General features: G+C 43.8%; 1 protein-coding gene across 1 annotated transcript in view; it reads left to right on the top strand.

Annotated features, from left to right (window-relative positions):
- Positions 1–3,660: 3,660 nt before the first annotated feature.
- Positions 3,661–13,262, top strand: part of LOC139406351 (transcription factor 12-like) — a 16,299-nt gene continuing 6,697 nt past the window's right edge. Inside the window, exons 1-3 of the mRNA XM_071148864.1 lie at positions 3,661–3,876; positions 12,010–12,210; positions 12,408–12,593. Of these exons, the coding sequence (XP_071004965.1) occupies positions 3,805–3,876; positions 12,010–12,210; positions 12,408–12,593 (459 nt within the window). The 5' untranslated portion in view covers positions 3,661–3,804. The remainder of the gene's footprint in view (positions 3,877–12,009; positions 12,211–12,407; positions 12,594–13,262) is intronic.

The following is a 13,262-nucleotide window of genomic DNA, read 5'->3' on the forward strand; positions in this document are numbered from 1 at the left end:
CTCCTTTCAGGACCCATTCAGTTGAAACTAAAGCTCTTGTCCTCCACCCTGAAACTAAAGCCCTTGTCCTCCACCCTGAAACTAAAGCTCTTGTCCTCCACCCTGAAACTAAAGCTCTTGTCCTCCACCCTGAAACTAAAGCTCTTGTCCTCCACCCTGAAACTAAAGCTCTTCCACCCTGAAACTAAAGCTCTTCCACCCTGAAACTAAAGCTCCTCCACCATGAAACTAAAGCTCTTCCACCCTGAAACTAAAGCTCTTGTCCTCCACCCTGAAACTAAAACCCTTGTCCTCCACCCTCAAGTGAGAATTAGGCAGGCTTGATGCAGAAATAGAAAGGAAATTCTTGCCTACTTTTTTGAAAATAAAGTAGTGTGTTGTTCCAGTAGTTAGCTACACCGCTACATGGTAAAACAGTAGTGTGTAGTTCCAGTAGTTAGCTGCACTGCTACATGGTAAAACAGTAGTGTGTAGTTCCAGTAGTTAGCTACACCGCTACATGGTAAAACAGTAGTGTGTAGTTCCAGTAGTTAGCTACACCGCTACATGGTAAAACAGTAGTGTGTAGTTCCAGTAGTTAGCTACACCGCTACATGGTAAAACAGTAGTGTGTAGTTCCAGTAGTTAGCTACACCGCTACATGGTAAAACAGTAGTGTGTAGTTCCAGTAGTTAGCTACACCGCTACATGGTAAAACAGTAGTGTGTAGTTCCAGTAGTTAGCTACACCGCTACATGGTAAAACAGTAGTGTGTAGTTCCCGTAGTTAGCTGCACCGCTACATGGTAAAACAGTAGTGTGTAGTTCCCGTAGTTAGCTACACCGCTACATGGTAAAACAGTAGTGTGTAGTTCCAGTAGTTAGCTGCACCGCTACATGGTAAAACAGTAGTGTGTAGTTCCAGTAGTTAGCTACACCGCTACATGGTAAAACAGTAGTGTGTAGTTCCAGTAGTTAGCTACACTGCTACATGGTAAAACAGTAGTGTGTAGTTCCAGTAGTTAGCTACACCGCACCATGATAAAACAGTTATTAATTACTGAAAACACTACCAAAATTTGAATTTAATTCAACTTTCACCAATCTACTGCAAAATGTAGTTCAGTTACTAGTAGTTTAGTTACTGAAAGTAGTTCTGGCTTCTACAGTGGCTTTTACAGTAGGTCAACCTGCTTGCTAGCCTGGGCTAACATACAGACAGTACCCACAGGGCACAAACTGGTTGAATCAACATTGTTTCCATGTCATTTAAAAAAAAATTGATGACGTTGAATTAACATGGAAAATTGGATTTACAAAAAGCCATCAACGTAAAATAATTTGTGCGATTTTTTTTCTCCCAATTTATTTCAATTCCAATTTATTTCATCCAATTTAACCTAATCCAATTACACGGCTCATGTTTTTTTGTTGATTTCGAGTTGAATTCACTTTAGTTGACAACTCAATCAACTTTAAATAAAAACTAAGTGCCAAAGAGATTAGAGATCACAGGAAAACCACTTGGATGGGTGGCATTTACTCAGTGCTTTAGCACCCAATCCAGACAGCAACTTCATGAATATCCCTACTCCAGACAGCAACTTCATGAATATCCCTACTCCAGACAGCAACTTCATGAATATCCCTACTCCAGACAGCAACTTTATAAATATCCTTACTCCAGACAGCAACTTTATAAATATCCCTACTCCAGACAGCAACTTCATGAATATCCCTACTCCAGACAGCAACTTCATGAATATCCCTACTCCAGACAGCAACTTCATGAATATCCCTACTCCAGACAGCAACTTTATAAATATCCCTACTCCAGACAGCAACTTCATGAATATCCCTACTCCAGACAGCAACTTCATGAATATCCCTACTCCAGACAGCAACTTTATAAATATCCCTACTCCAGACAGCAACTTCATGAATATCCCTACTCCAGACAGCAACTTCATGAATATCCCTACTCCAGACAGCAACTTTATAAATATCCCTACTCCAGACAGCAACTTTATAAATATCCTTACTCCAGACAGCAACTTCATGAATATCCCTACTCCAGACAGCAACTTTATAAATATCCCTACTCCAGACAGCAACTTCATGAATATCCCTACTCCAGACAGCAACTTTATAAATATCCCTACTCCAGACAGCAACTTCATGAATATCCCTACTCCAGACAGCAACTTTATAAATATCCCTACTCCAGACAGCAACTTTATAAATATCCCTACTCCAGACTGCAACTTTATAAATATCCCTACTCCAGACAGCAACTTCATGAATATCCCTACTCCAGACAGCAACTTTATAAATATCCCTACTCCAGACAGCAACTTTATAAATATCCCTACTCCAGACAGCAACTTTATAAATATCCCTACTCCAGACAGCAACTTCATGAATAACCTTACTCCAGACAGCAACTTCATGAATAACCTTACTCCAGACAGCAACTTTATAAATAACCCTACTCCAGACAGCCTTAGTGAGGACGAACTTACCCAGCCGCACGTGCCTAGAAGTTAAGAACTCACGCCAGGCTTGTCTGATTTGGGAATATGGGTCAGACAGTCAGGGGAGGGAGAGAAGGGAAGACACTAATGTACAAGAGGTGTTTTTTTAGGGTGTGTTTAGTTAGGAGTGTGTTTATGTACCAGGATTGCTTCTGTCCCTCTCCTCGACCCTACCTGGGCTCAAACCAGGGACCCTCTGCACACATTGACAACAGCCACCCTCGAAGCATAGTTATCCATCTCTCCACATAAGCAGCGGCCCTTGCAGAGCAAGGGGAACCTCTACTTCAAGGTCTCAGAGCGAGTGAAGTCACCGATTGAAACGCTATTAGCGCGCACCACCGCTAACTAGCTAGCCATTTCACACAGGTTACATTTAGTTAGGAGTGTGTTTAGTTAGAAGTGTGTTTAGCTAGGAGTGTGTTTAGTTAGAAGTGTGTTAAGTTAGGAGTGTGTTTAGTTAGGAGTGTGTTAAGTTAGGAGTGTGTTTAGTTGGGAGTGTGTTTAGCGAGGAGTGTGTTTAGTTAGAAGTGTGTTAAGTTAGGATTGTGTTTAGTTAGGAGTGTGTTAAGTTAGGAGTGTGTTTAGTTGGGGTGTGTTTAGTTGGGGTGTGTTTTGTTAGGGTGTGTTTAGTTAGGAGTGTGTTTAGTAGGGGTGTGTTTAGTTGGGTTGTGTTTGGTTAGAGTGTGTTTAGTTAGGGGTGTGTTTAGTTAGGAGTGTGTTTAGTTGGGGTGTGATTGGTTAGAGATAGGAGTGTGTTTAGTTGAGGTGTGTTTGGTTAGAGTTAGGAGTGTGTTTAGTTGAGGTGTGTTTGGTTAGAGTTAGGAGTGTGTTTAGTTGGGGTGTGTTTGAATCCCTGTCTGCTCTGCCTTTTTTAATCCGTTAATTTGAAGTTCACTCACTCCTATCGTTTGAAAGACACCCTGTTATATAGTAGTAAACCAACGGGGTACTAGATATGTAGGTAGCGTGTGTGACTGTGACTGTGTGTGCAGTAGTGGAACCTCCCCAATCCCTCCCTAAATCACCCCTCACCAATTCCTGGAATGGACCAGCCCTAATTTGCATAAGTTGTCTGTGACAGAGTAGTTAAGCGAGCTGCAGGGTAATGGGTCAGAGGAGGAGGAGGAGGAGTGTATGTTGACTACAGAGCATATGAACAGAGACTGGAGCTGTGGACTCACAGGTCTATACTGAGACACTACTGACTACTGGAGTCGGTACTACAGGACTTCCAGACATACTACGGAAACTACTGGAGTGTTGAACTGAATCTGAAACGGAACAGAATCATGTACTGCACTTCCTATCCTGTCTCTGCCGGGACCACCAGCAATAATCTGATGTATTGCTACGTCAAATCGGTGAGTACGCTCCCACTCTAGATAAAAAGGTATGCACCGGTCTGCATACTGTCTTGGTGAATGATTGGATGTAATTAGATGTTCTCCTATTATCTCTCCTTCTCTTGACCTTAGCAGGGGGCATTCAACTTTTACCTTACGAAGTCCGGAGCCTGCTGCTTTTCTATTCTACTTGATTATCAATTTCACCCACCTGATGTCCCAGGTCTAAATCAGTCCCTGATTCGAAGGGGGAACAATGAAATGCCTTGGAACTGGCTTGAAGGTCCAGAGTTGAGTTTGAAGGTCCTATAGAGGTCTCTACATAGTTCTCTTTAATTGATGTACTCTCCGTTATCGCAGTTATCGTGATACACTCTCCGTTATCGTAATATACTCTGCTATCGTAATGTGCTCTCCGTTATCGCGATACTGTCTCCGTTATCGTGATATACTCTCCATTATTGTGATATACTCTCCGTTATTGTGATATTCTCTCCGTTATCGTGATATACTCTCCGCCATTGTGATATACTCTCCGTTATCGTGATATACTCTCCATTATCGTGATATACTCGCCGTAATTGTGATATTCTCTCCGTTATCTTGATATTCTCTCCGTTATCTTGATATACTCATGTACACATAAGACATGGAATAAGGCATCAATAATTTAAATACATTATCAATATGTTCACTATCAATGTAATAACACCTTATCGTAGAATAGTACAGTACTGACACATCAAAGGAAACCTACTCTATCCACCGTGTGTACTAGCTGGTCCTTCATCCGTTTCTATTTCATTGTAATTTATCACACCAGGGAGTCCATACAGACTACATTCTATACCATTCACCCCAGGGAGTCCGTACAGACTACATTCTATGCCATTCACACCAGGGAGTCCATACAGACTACATTATATACCATTCACACCAGGGAGTCCATACAGACTACATTATATACCATTCACACCAGGGAGTCCGTACAGACTACATTATATACCATTCACACCAGGGAGTCCATACAGACTACATTCTATACCATTCACACCAGGGAGTCCATGCAGACTACATTATATACCATTCACACCAGGGAGTCCGTACAGACTACATTCTATACCATTCACACCAGGGAGTCCATGCAGACTACATTATATACCATTCACACCAGGGAGTCCGTACAGACTACATTCTATACCATTCACACCAGTGAGTCCATACAGATTACATTATATACTATTCACACCAGGGAGTCCGTACAGACTACATTCTATACCATTCACACCAGGGAGTCCGTACAGACTACATTATATACCATTTACACCAGGGAGTCCATACAGACTACATTCTATACCATTCACACCAGGGAGTCCGTACAGACTACATTCTATACCATTCACACCAGGGAGTCCATACAGACTACATTCTATACCATTCACACCAGGGAGTCCATACAGACTACATTATATACCATTCACACCAGGGAGTCCATACAGACTACATTATATACCATTCACACCAGGGAGTCAAAACAGACTACATTCTATACCATTCACACCAGGGAGTCCATGCAGACTACATTATATACCATTCACACCAGGGAGTCCATGCAGACTACATTATATACCATTCACACCAGGGAGTCAAAACAGACTACATTATATACCATTCACACCAGGGAGTCCATACAGACTACATTCTATACCATTCACACCAGGGAGTCCATACAGACTACATTATATACCATTCACACCAGGGAGTCCATACAGACTACATTCTATACCATTCACACCAGGGAGTCCATACAGACTACATTATATACCATTCACACCAGGGAGTCAAAACAGACTACATTCTATACCATTCACACCAGGGAGTCCATGCAGACTACATTATATACCATTCACACCAGGGAGTCCATGCAGACTACATTATATACCATTCACACCAGGGAGTCAAAACAGACTACATTATATACCATTCACACCAGGGAGTCCATGCAGACTACATTATATACCATTCACACCAGGGAGTCCATACAGACTACATTCTATACCATTCACACCAGGGAGTCCATACAGACTACATTATATACCAGTACAGGAACAGACACTTTGATTTACAGCTACTCAAAAGTTATTGCAGCAACCATGTGTTTGAGTGTTTTAAGGGTTAGGAATGGGCACATCTGGCTGAGTGTGTGTCTGGGAAGGGATATTACTGTAGGGTGAGTGGGATTTGGGACTCTGTGTGCTATTCAGTCAGTGTTGTCAGTGTTTATTCGTTAATTTGGGGAAAGTTCCCAAGTTTATGAATTTCGATTTACAAATGATTTTGATTTCTTTGATCATGCAGTTCTTTAATGCATACTGAAGTGACATTGATCATTTGACTCTTGACTGTGTGGTCAGTGAGTTCAGTAACGCGCATCAGTGATCAATACACTGTGTTAATGATCAAGATCCCTCTTTCTGTTCAGACAGAGCTGAGAACACAACACATATCATTCTCATTTTTTACCGTCTACCATTTTTTTTTGACGTGAAGCAGATTGCTGCTCTGATCTCTGTTTGATTTAACCCGTGGTCTGTTTTAACACTGGTCCCTATACGGATCATTATCAGGCGCAATTAAAGACTGCTTTGATCTCTGAGAGAGTAACTAACTAGAACCAGACGTTTGTACTAGACGCAGACGGGCAAATTGATTGCATGTGGCTAGATTTTGGATGTGGTGTTACTATAGAGCAGAGGCAAATTGAATAGTTGATCAATATTACACTCATTTAAATCTTCCTGTATATGATTGAAAGTATACATTTTGAGTGTAAAATGTGGTCTTGTCCTTTTTATTGTCTTCATAACATATTTCAGCCATTTCGTTTTTGTTGCTATCAGAGACGCTAACGGAACACATAACTATTTAGTTTCTGTTGCTATCAGAGATGCTAACGGAACACAGAACTATTTCGTTTTTGTTGCTATCAGAGATGCTAACGGAACACAGAACTAATTCGTTTTTGTTGCTATCAGAGATGCTAACGGAACACAGAACTATTTAGTTTTTTGTTGCTATCAGAGATGCTAACGGAACACAGAACTAATTAGTTTTTTGTTGCTATCAGAGATGCTAACGGAACACAGAACTATTTAGTTTCTGTTGCTATCAGAGATGCTAACGGAACACAGAACTACTTAGTTTTTGTTGCTATCAGAGATGCTAACGGAACACAGAACTAATTAGTTTCTGTTGCTATCAGAGATGCTAACGGAACACAGAACTATTTAGTTTCTGTTGCTATCAGAGATGCTAACGGAACACAGAACTATTTAGTTTCTGTTGCTATCAGAGATGCTAACGGAACACAGAACTATGAACACGTCTCATATATACTATGTGTCTGCTTTACTTCAGTTGTGTTCTTCACATATGGAGAGTCTCTAATCTTTAGTGATGCCGTTATTGATGGTTAGTAAATCAATGAGGCACTAAAAGAGAGCACCATGTTCACGGTTTATGTATGCGTGTTTCGGGGTGTGTGTCGGAGGGGGGGGATTTATTGGGGGACAGCGGGGGACAGCGAGGGTGTGCTGGGGCGGGGGTGTGGCCATTATTAACGGGTCGCATACTTCATCCAAGGAGTGAGCGTGTGTGTGTGTGTGTGTGTGTGTGTGTGTGTGTGTGTGTGTGTGTGTGTGTGTGTGTGTGTGTGTGTGTGTGTGTGTGTGTGTGTGTGTGTGTGTGTGTGTGTGTGTGTTATTAACGGGTTGCCTGCTCCGTCCCATAGTAAGGAGGACAATTGGCTTTATCCTGTACCATATGCTACCCACGGAGGTTCAGACAGGGCTAGTGTGTGTGTGTGTGTGTGTGTGTGTGTGTGTGTGTGTGTGTGTGTGTGTGTGTGTGTGTGTGTGTGTGTGTGTGTGTGTGTGTGTGTGTGTGTGTGTGCGTGCGTGCGTGCGTGCGTGCGTGCGTGCGTGCGTGTGTGTGTAGCAGGGTTGGCGACGGCAGGGGCTCCTATATTTGGCCTGTTCCCACTATCACCACAGGACTCGTACCAGCCAAGGTTACGGCTAGAGCTGGTTGTGTGTATGGTGTGTGTGTGGGGGGGAGGGGAGTTGTGTGTATGGTGTGTGATCATGTTCAACAGAGTCTTTAAGGGGCCAGTCTACTTTACAGTGCGTTGTCGTCGGGGTAACAATGGTGGGTGTGTAGGTGGGTGGGTATTTCATTTGTAAGACATCCTACAATGATACTGTAGTTAATTCTCATTTTTTATTATTATAAAAAGTATTATTATATTATAATTTCCCTGGCAGTTCTTTTCTAGGTGATACAAAGTATCATACCCCATTACATCTGTGGTCCTGTGGTGTGGTCCTGTGGTGTGATATTGTGGTGTGGTCCTGTGGTGTGATACTGTGGTGTGGTCCTGTGATGTGGTCCTGTGGTGTGATACTGTGGTGTGGTCCTGTGGTGTGGTCCTGTGGTGTGATATTGTGGTGTGGTCCTGTGGTGTGATATTGTGGTGTGGTCCTGTGGTGTGATCCTGTGGTGTGGTCCTGTGGTGTGATACTGTGGTGTGGTCCTGTGGTGTGATATTGTGGTGTGGTCCTGTGGTGTGATCCTGTGGTGTGATATTGTGGTGTGGTCCTGTGGTCAGGTCCTGTGGTCAGATCCTGCAGTCAGGTCCTGTGGTGTGGTCCTGTGGTGTGATACTGTGGTGTGATACTGTGGTGAGATACTGTGGTCAGGTCCTGTGGTGTGGTCCTGTGGTGTGGTCCTGTGGTGTGATAATGTGGTGTGATACTGTGGTGAGATACTGTGGTCAGGTCCTGTGGTGTGGTCCTGTGGTGTGATACTGTGGTGAGATACTGTGGTCAGGTCCTGTGGTGTGGTCATGTGGTGTGATACTGTGGTGTGATACTGTGGTGAGATACTGTGGTGTGGTCCTGTGGTCAGGTCCTGTGGTCAGGTCCTGTGGTGTGGTCCTGTGGTGTGATACTGTGGTGAGATACTGTAGTGTGGTCCTGTGGTCAGATCCTGTGTTGAGATCCTGTGGTGAGTTACTGTGGTGTGGTCCTGTGGTGAGATACTGTGGTGTGGTCCTGTGGTGTGATACTGTGGTGTGATACTGTGGTGAGATACTGTGGTGTGGTCCTGTGGTGAGATACTGTGGTGAGATCCTGTGGTGAGATACTGTGGTTTGGTCCTGTGGTGTGGTCGTGTGGTCAGGTCCTGTGGTGTGGTCCTGTCGTGATATACTGTGGTGTGGTCCTGTGGTGTGATACTGTGGTGAGATACTGTGGTGAGATACTGTGGTGTGGTCCTGTGGTGAGATACTGTGTGTGGTCCTGTGGTGTGGTCCTGTGGTGAGATACTGTGGTCAGGTCCTGTGGTGTGATACTGTGGTGAGATACTGTGGTGAAATACTGTGGTGTGGTCCTGTGGTGAGATACTGTGGTGTGGTCCTGTGGTCAGATCCTGTGGTCAGATCCTGTGGTGTGGTCCTGTTGTCAGGTCCTGTGGTCAGATCCTGTGGTGTGATACTGTGGTGTGATACTGTGTTGTGGTCCTGTGGTGAGATACTGTGGTGTGGTCCTGTGGTCAGATCCTGTGGTCAGATCCTGTGGTGTGGTCCTGTTGTCAGGTCCTATGGTCAGATCCTGTGGTGTGGTCCTGTTGTCAGGTCCTGTGGTCAGGTCCTGTGGTGTGATACTGTGTTGAGATACTGTGGTGTTGTCCTGTGGTGAGATACTGTGGTGTCGTCCTGTGGTGTGGTCCTGTGGTCAGATCCTGTGGTGTGATCCTGTGGTGAGGTCCTGTGGTCAGGTCCTGTGGTGTGATCATGCTGTCTGAAGAGGATGTATCCAATACGATTCTGCAGCGTTTTCCACATGGAAATCTATCTATCCCAATCTATCCCTCCCATCCTACCTCCAGGGCTGTGCAGTGACGGGGAGGAAATGCTGTTCCCTAAACCTGGATAAGGAGGTGCATGGATCACCCAGTTTAGGGATTAACACAATAGCTCTAAATCTGTTCCAATCAACACACTGATTTTGTGTACTGTACTGTAGTATACTGTAGTGTACTGGTGTGTACTGTAGTATTCTGTAGTGTACTGTAATGTAATGTACTGTAGTGTAGGGTAGTGTACTGTGGTATCCTGCAGTGTACTGTAGTGTACTGTAGTGTAGTATTATGTAGGGTACTGCAATGTACTGTAGTGTACTGTGGTATCCTGTAGTGTACTGTAGCATTATTTAGTGTACTGTAGTATACTGTAGTATACTTTAGTGTACTGTAGTGTACTGTAGCATTATTTCGTGTACTGTAGTGTACTGTAGTGTATTGTAGTGCACTGTAGCATGCTGCAGTGTACTGTCATATTTTTAGTGTATACTGTAGTGTACTGTAGTATGCTGTTTTGTGCTGTAGTATGCTGTAGAGTACTGTAGTGTACTGTAGTATGCTGTAGTGTATTGTAGTGTATTGTAGTATACTGTAGTATGCTGTAGTGTGCTGTAGCTTGCTGTAGTTCACAGTTCTGGCATTGCATTGGTCCATGGACATATAGTACCAGTCAAAAACTTGGACACACCTACTCATTCAAGGTTTTTCTTTATTTGTGCTATTTTCTACATTGTAGAACAATAGTGAAGACATCAAACTATGAAACAACACATATGGAATCATGTAGTAACCAAAAAATGTGTCAAACAAATCAAAATATATTTTATATTTAAGATTCTTCAAAGTAGCCACCCGTTGTCTTGATGACAGCTTTGCACACTATTGGTATTCTCTCAACCAGCTTCATGAGGAATGCTTTTCCAACAGTCTTGAAGGCGTTCCCACATATGCTGAGCACTTGTTGGCTGCTTTCCCTTCGCTCTGCGATCCAACTCATCCCAAACTATCTCAATTGGGTTGAGATCGGTTTATTGTGGTGGCCAGGTCATCTGATGCAGCACTCCATCACTCTCCTTCTTGGTCAAATAGCTCTTACACAGCCTGGAGGTATGTTGGGTCCTGTTGAAAAACACTTGATAGTCTCTTTAAGTGCAAACTAGATGGGATGGCGTATCGCTGCAGAAATCTGTGGTAGCCATGCTGGTTAAGCACCCCCACACCGTCACACCTCCTCCTCCATGCTTTACAGTGGGAACCACACATGTGGAGATCATCCATTCACCTAGTCTGTGTCTCACAAAAACACGGCGGTTAGATCCAAGATTTCCACCGGTCTAATGTCCAATGCTCGTGTTTCTTGGCCTAAGCAAGTCTCTTCTCCTTATTGGTGTCCTTTAGTAGTGGTTTCTTTGCAGCAATTCGACCATGGAGGCCTGATTCACGCAGTCTCCTCTGAACAGTTGATGTTGAGATGTGTCTGTTACTTGAACTCTGTGAAAGCATTTATTTGGGCTGCAATTTCTGAGGCTGGTAACTCTAATGAACTTATCCTCTGCAGCAGAGGTAACTCTGGGTCTTCCTTTCCTGTGGCGGTCCTCATGAGAGCCAGTTTCATCATAGCGCCTGATGGTTTTTGCGACTGCACTTGAAGAAACTTTTAAAGTGCTTGAAATGTTCCGCATTTACTGACCTTCATGTCTTAAAGTAACGATGGACCTTCGGTTTTCCTTTGCTTATTTGAGCTGTTCTTGACATAATATTTACTTGGTCTTTTAACCCGTCTCCTCCTCCTTCATCTACACTGATTGAAGTGGATTTAACAAGTGACATCAAATAAGGGACCATAGCTTTCCCTTTGGATTCACCTGGACAGTCAGTGTATGTCATGGAAAGATCATGTTTTGTCCTCAGTGTGTGTTTGGTCTCTAGTCTCCACTATGTCAACGATCGTTTCCAGTGACGAGGAAGAGTCATTTTTGAAGTCATTGTTTCAGTATTCTAAATCAAATCAAATCAAATCGTATTGGTCACATACACACGGTTAGCAGATGTTAATGCGAGTGTAGCGAAATGCTTGTGCTTCTAGTTCCGACAGCGCAGTAATAACCAACGAGTAATCTAACCTAACAATTTCACAACAACTACCTTATACACACAAGTGTAAAGTGTATTCTAGATGTTTACTTCACAATCTTTTTAATTTAGCTGTCCCCCCCCCCATCTTCTTCTCAGGTTTACGATCAATCTTCAAGTCACCACGACCTCAACCCTGACTCCTCCTCACACCCCTCCTCCTGTGGCGAACAACAGGGCATTAACAGTTCACCTGACATGTGGAACTCCAATGGAATGAACCAGGCTGGCTATGGAGCAATGGGAGGGGCTTCAGCCCACCAATCAGGAAGCTACAGTAACCTGCAACCGTCACACCTGGTAAGTTTTTAGTTCATTCGCCATATGATAAAAACAGAGTCCATTTTACTCACCAGAGCTCTCATATTAAAAAGTAAGAAAGTTTGGGACAAATATGTAAAAATATACAGTGAGTGAACAAAACATTAGGAACGCCTTTCTAATATTGAGTTGCACCTCCCCCTTTTGACATGTGCATGTGTTTGATTGCTTTGCAGGTCTATTATCCCCATTCAGTCTCGCCTGTAGAGGTGAACAGGGGTCTTCCTCCTATGTCTACCTTCCACCGTAACAACCCTGCTTCATCTCACTCCCTGTCAGCCAACAGCTCAGAGAACACAACAGGACACCCGTCTACAGGATGGTCTCAGACCGGAGCAGCCCTGGGGAAAACACTGGCTTCTGTATGTACTGGGACTACTTACAAAGACAACTTCAAAGTGAAGCCACAATGACCAATAGGGAAATGTCCCTATAACACACCACTGTGTATTATTGTCAACCCAGAACCTGGGCGGTGCTGCTGGACTTTTTGTCTGTCCAACCAGTAACATATTATAATAGTCAGCTGGGGTTAGGAGCCATGCTACATGGCCTGAGGTGGTGGTTATAAAACCCACACTGAGAAATTACAAGTTGTGCTTTTAAAATGATGCATGGAGTTACTACTCACGGTCCTCTACCCCTCCTCTACCCCTCCTCTATCTCTTCTCTACCCCTCCTCTGTCCCTCCTCTATCTCTTCTCTACCCCTCCTCTATTCCTCCCATATCCCTCCTCTATCTCTTCTCTACCCCTCCTCTATCCCTCCTCTATCTCTTCTCTACCCCTCCTCTATCCCTCCTCTATCTCTTCTCTATTCCTCCTCTATCCCTCCTCTATCTCTTCTCTACCCCTCCTCTATTCCTCCTCTATTCCTCCCATATCCCTCCTCTATCCCTCCTCTATCCCTCCCCCTCCTCCATCCCTCCTCCACCCCTCCTCTATCTCTTCTCTACCCCTCCTCTATTCCTCCTCTCTCCATCCTCTACCCCTCCTCTATCCCTCCTCTACCCCACCTCTATCCCTCCTCCA

This window comes from Oncorhynchus clarkii, chromosome 4 (genome assembly GCF_045791955.1).
Source record: "Oncorhynchus clarkii lewisi isolate Uvic-CL-2024 chromosome 4, UVic_Ocla_1.0, whole genome shotgun sequence".
In the NCBI taxonomy this organism is placed as follows: domain Eukaryota; kingdom Metazoa; phylum Chordata; class Actinopteri; order Salmoniformes; family Salmonidae; genus Oncorhynchus; species Oncorhynchus clarkii.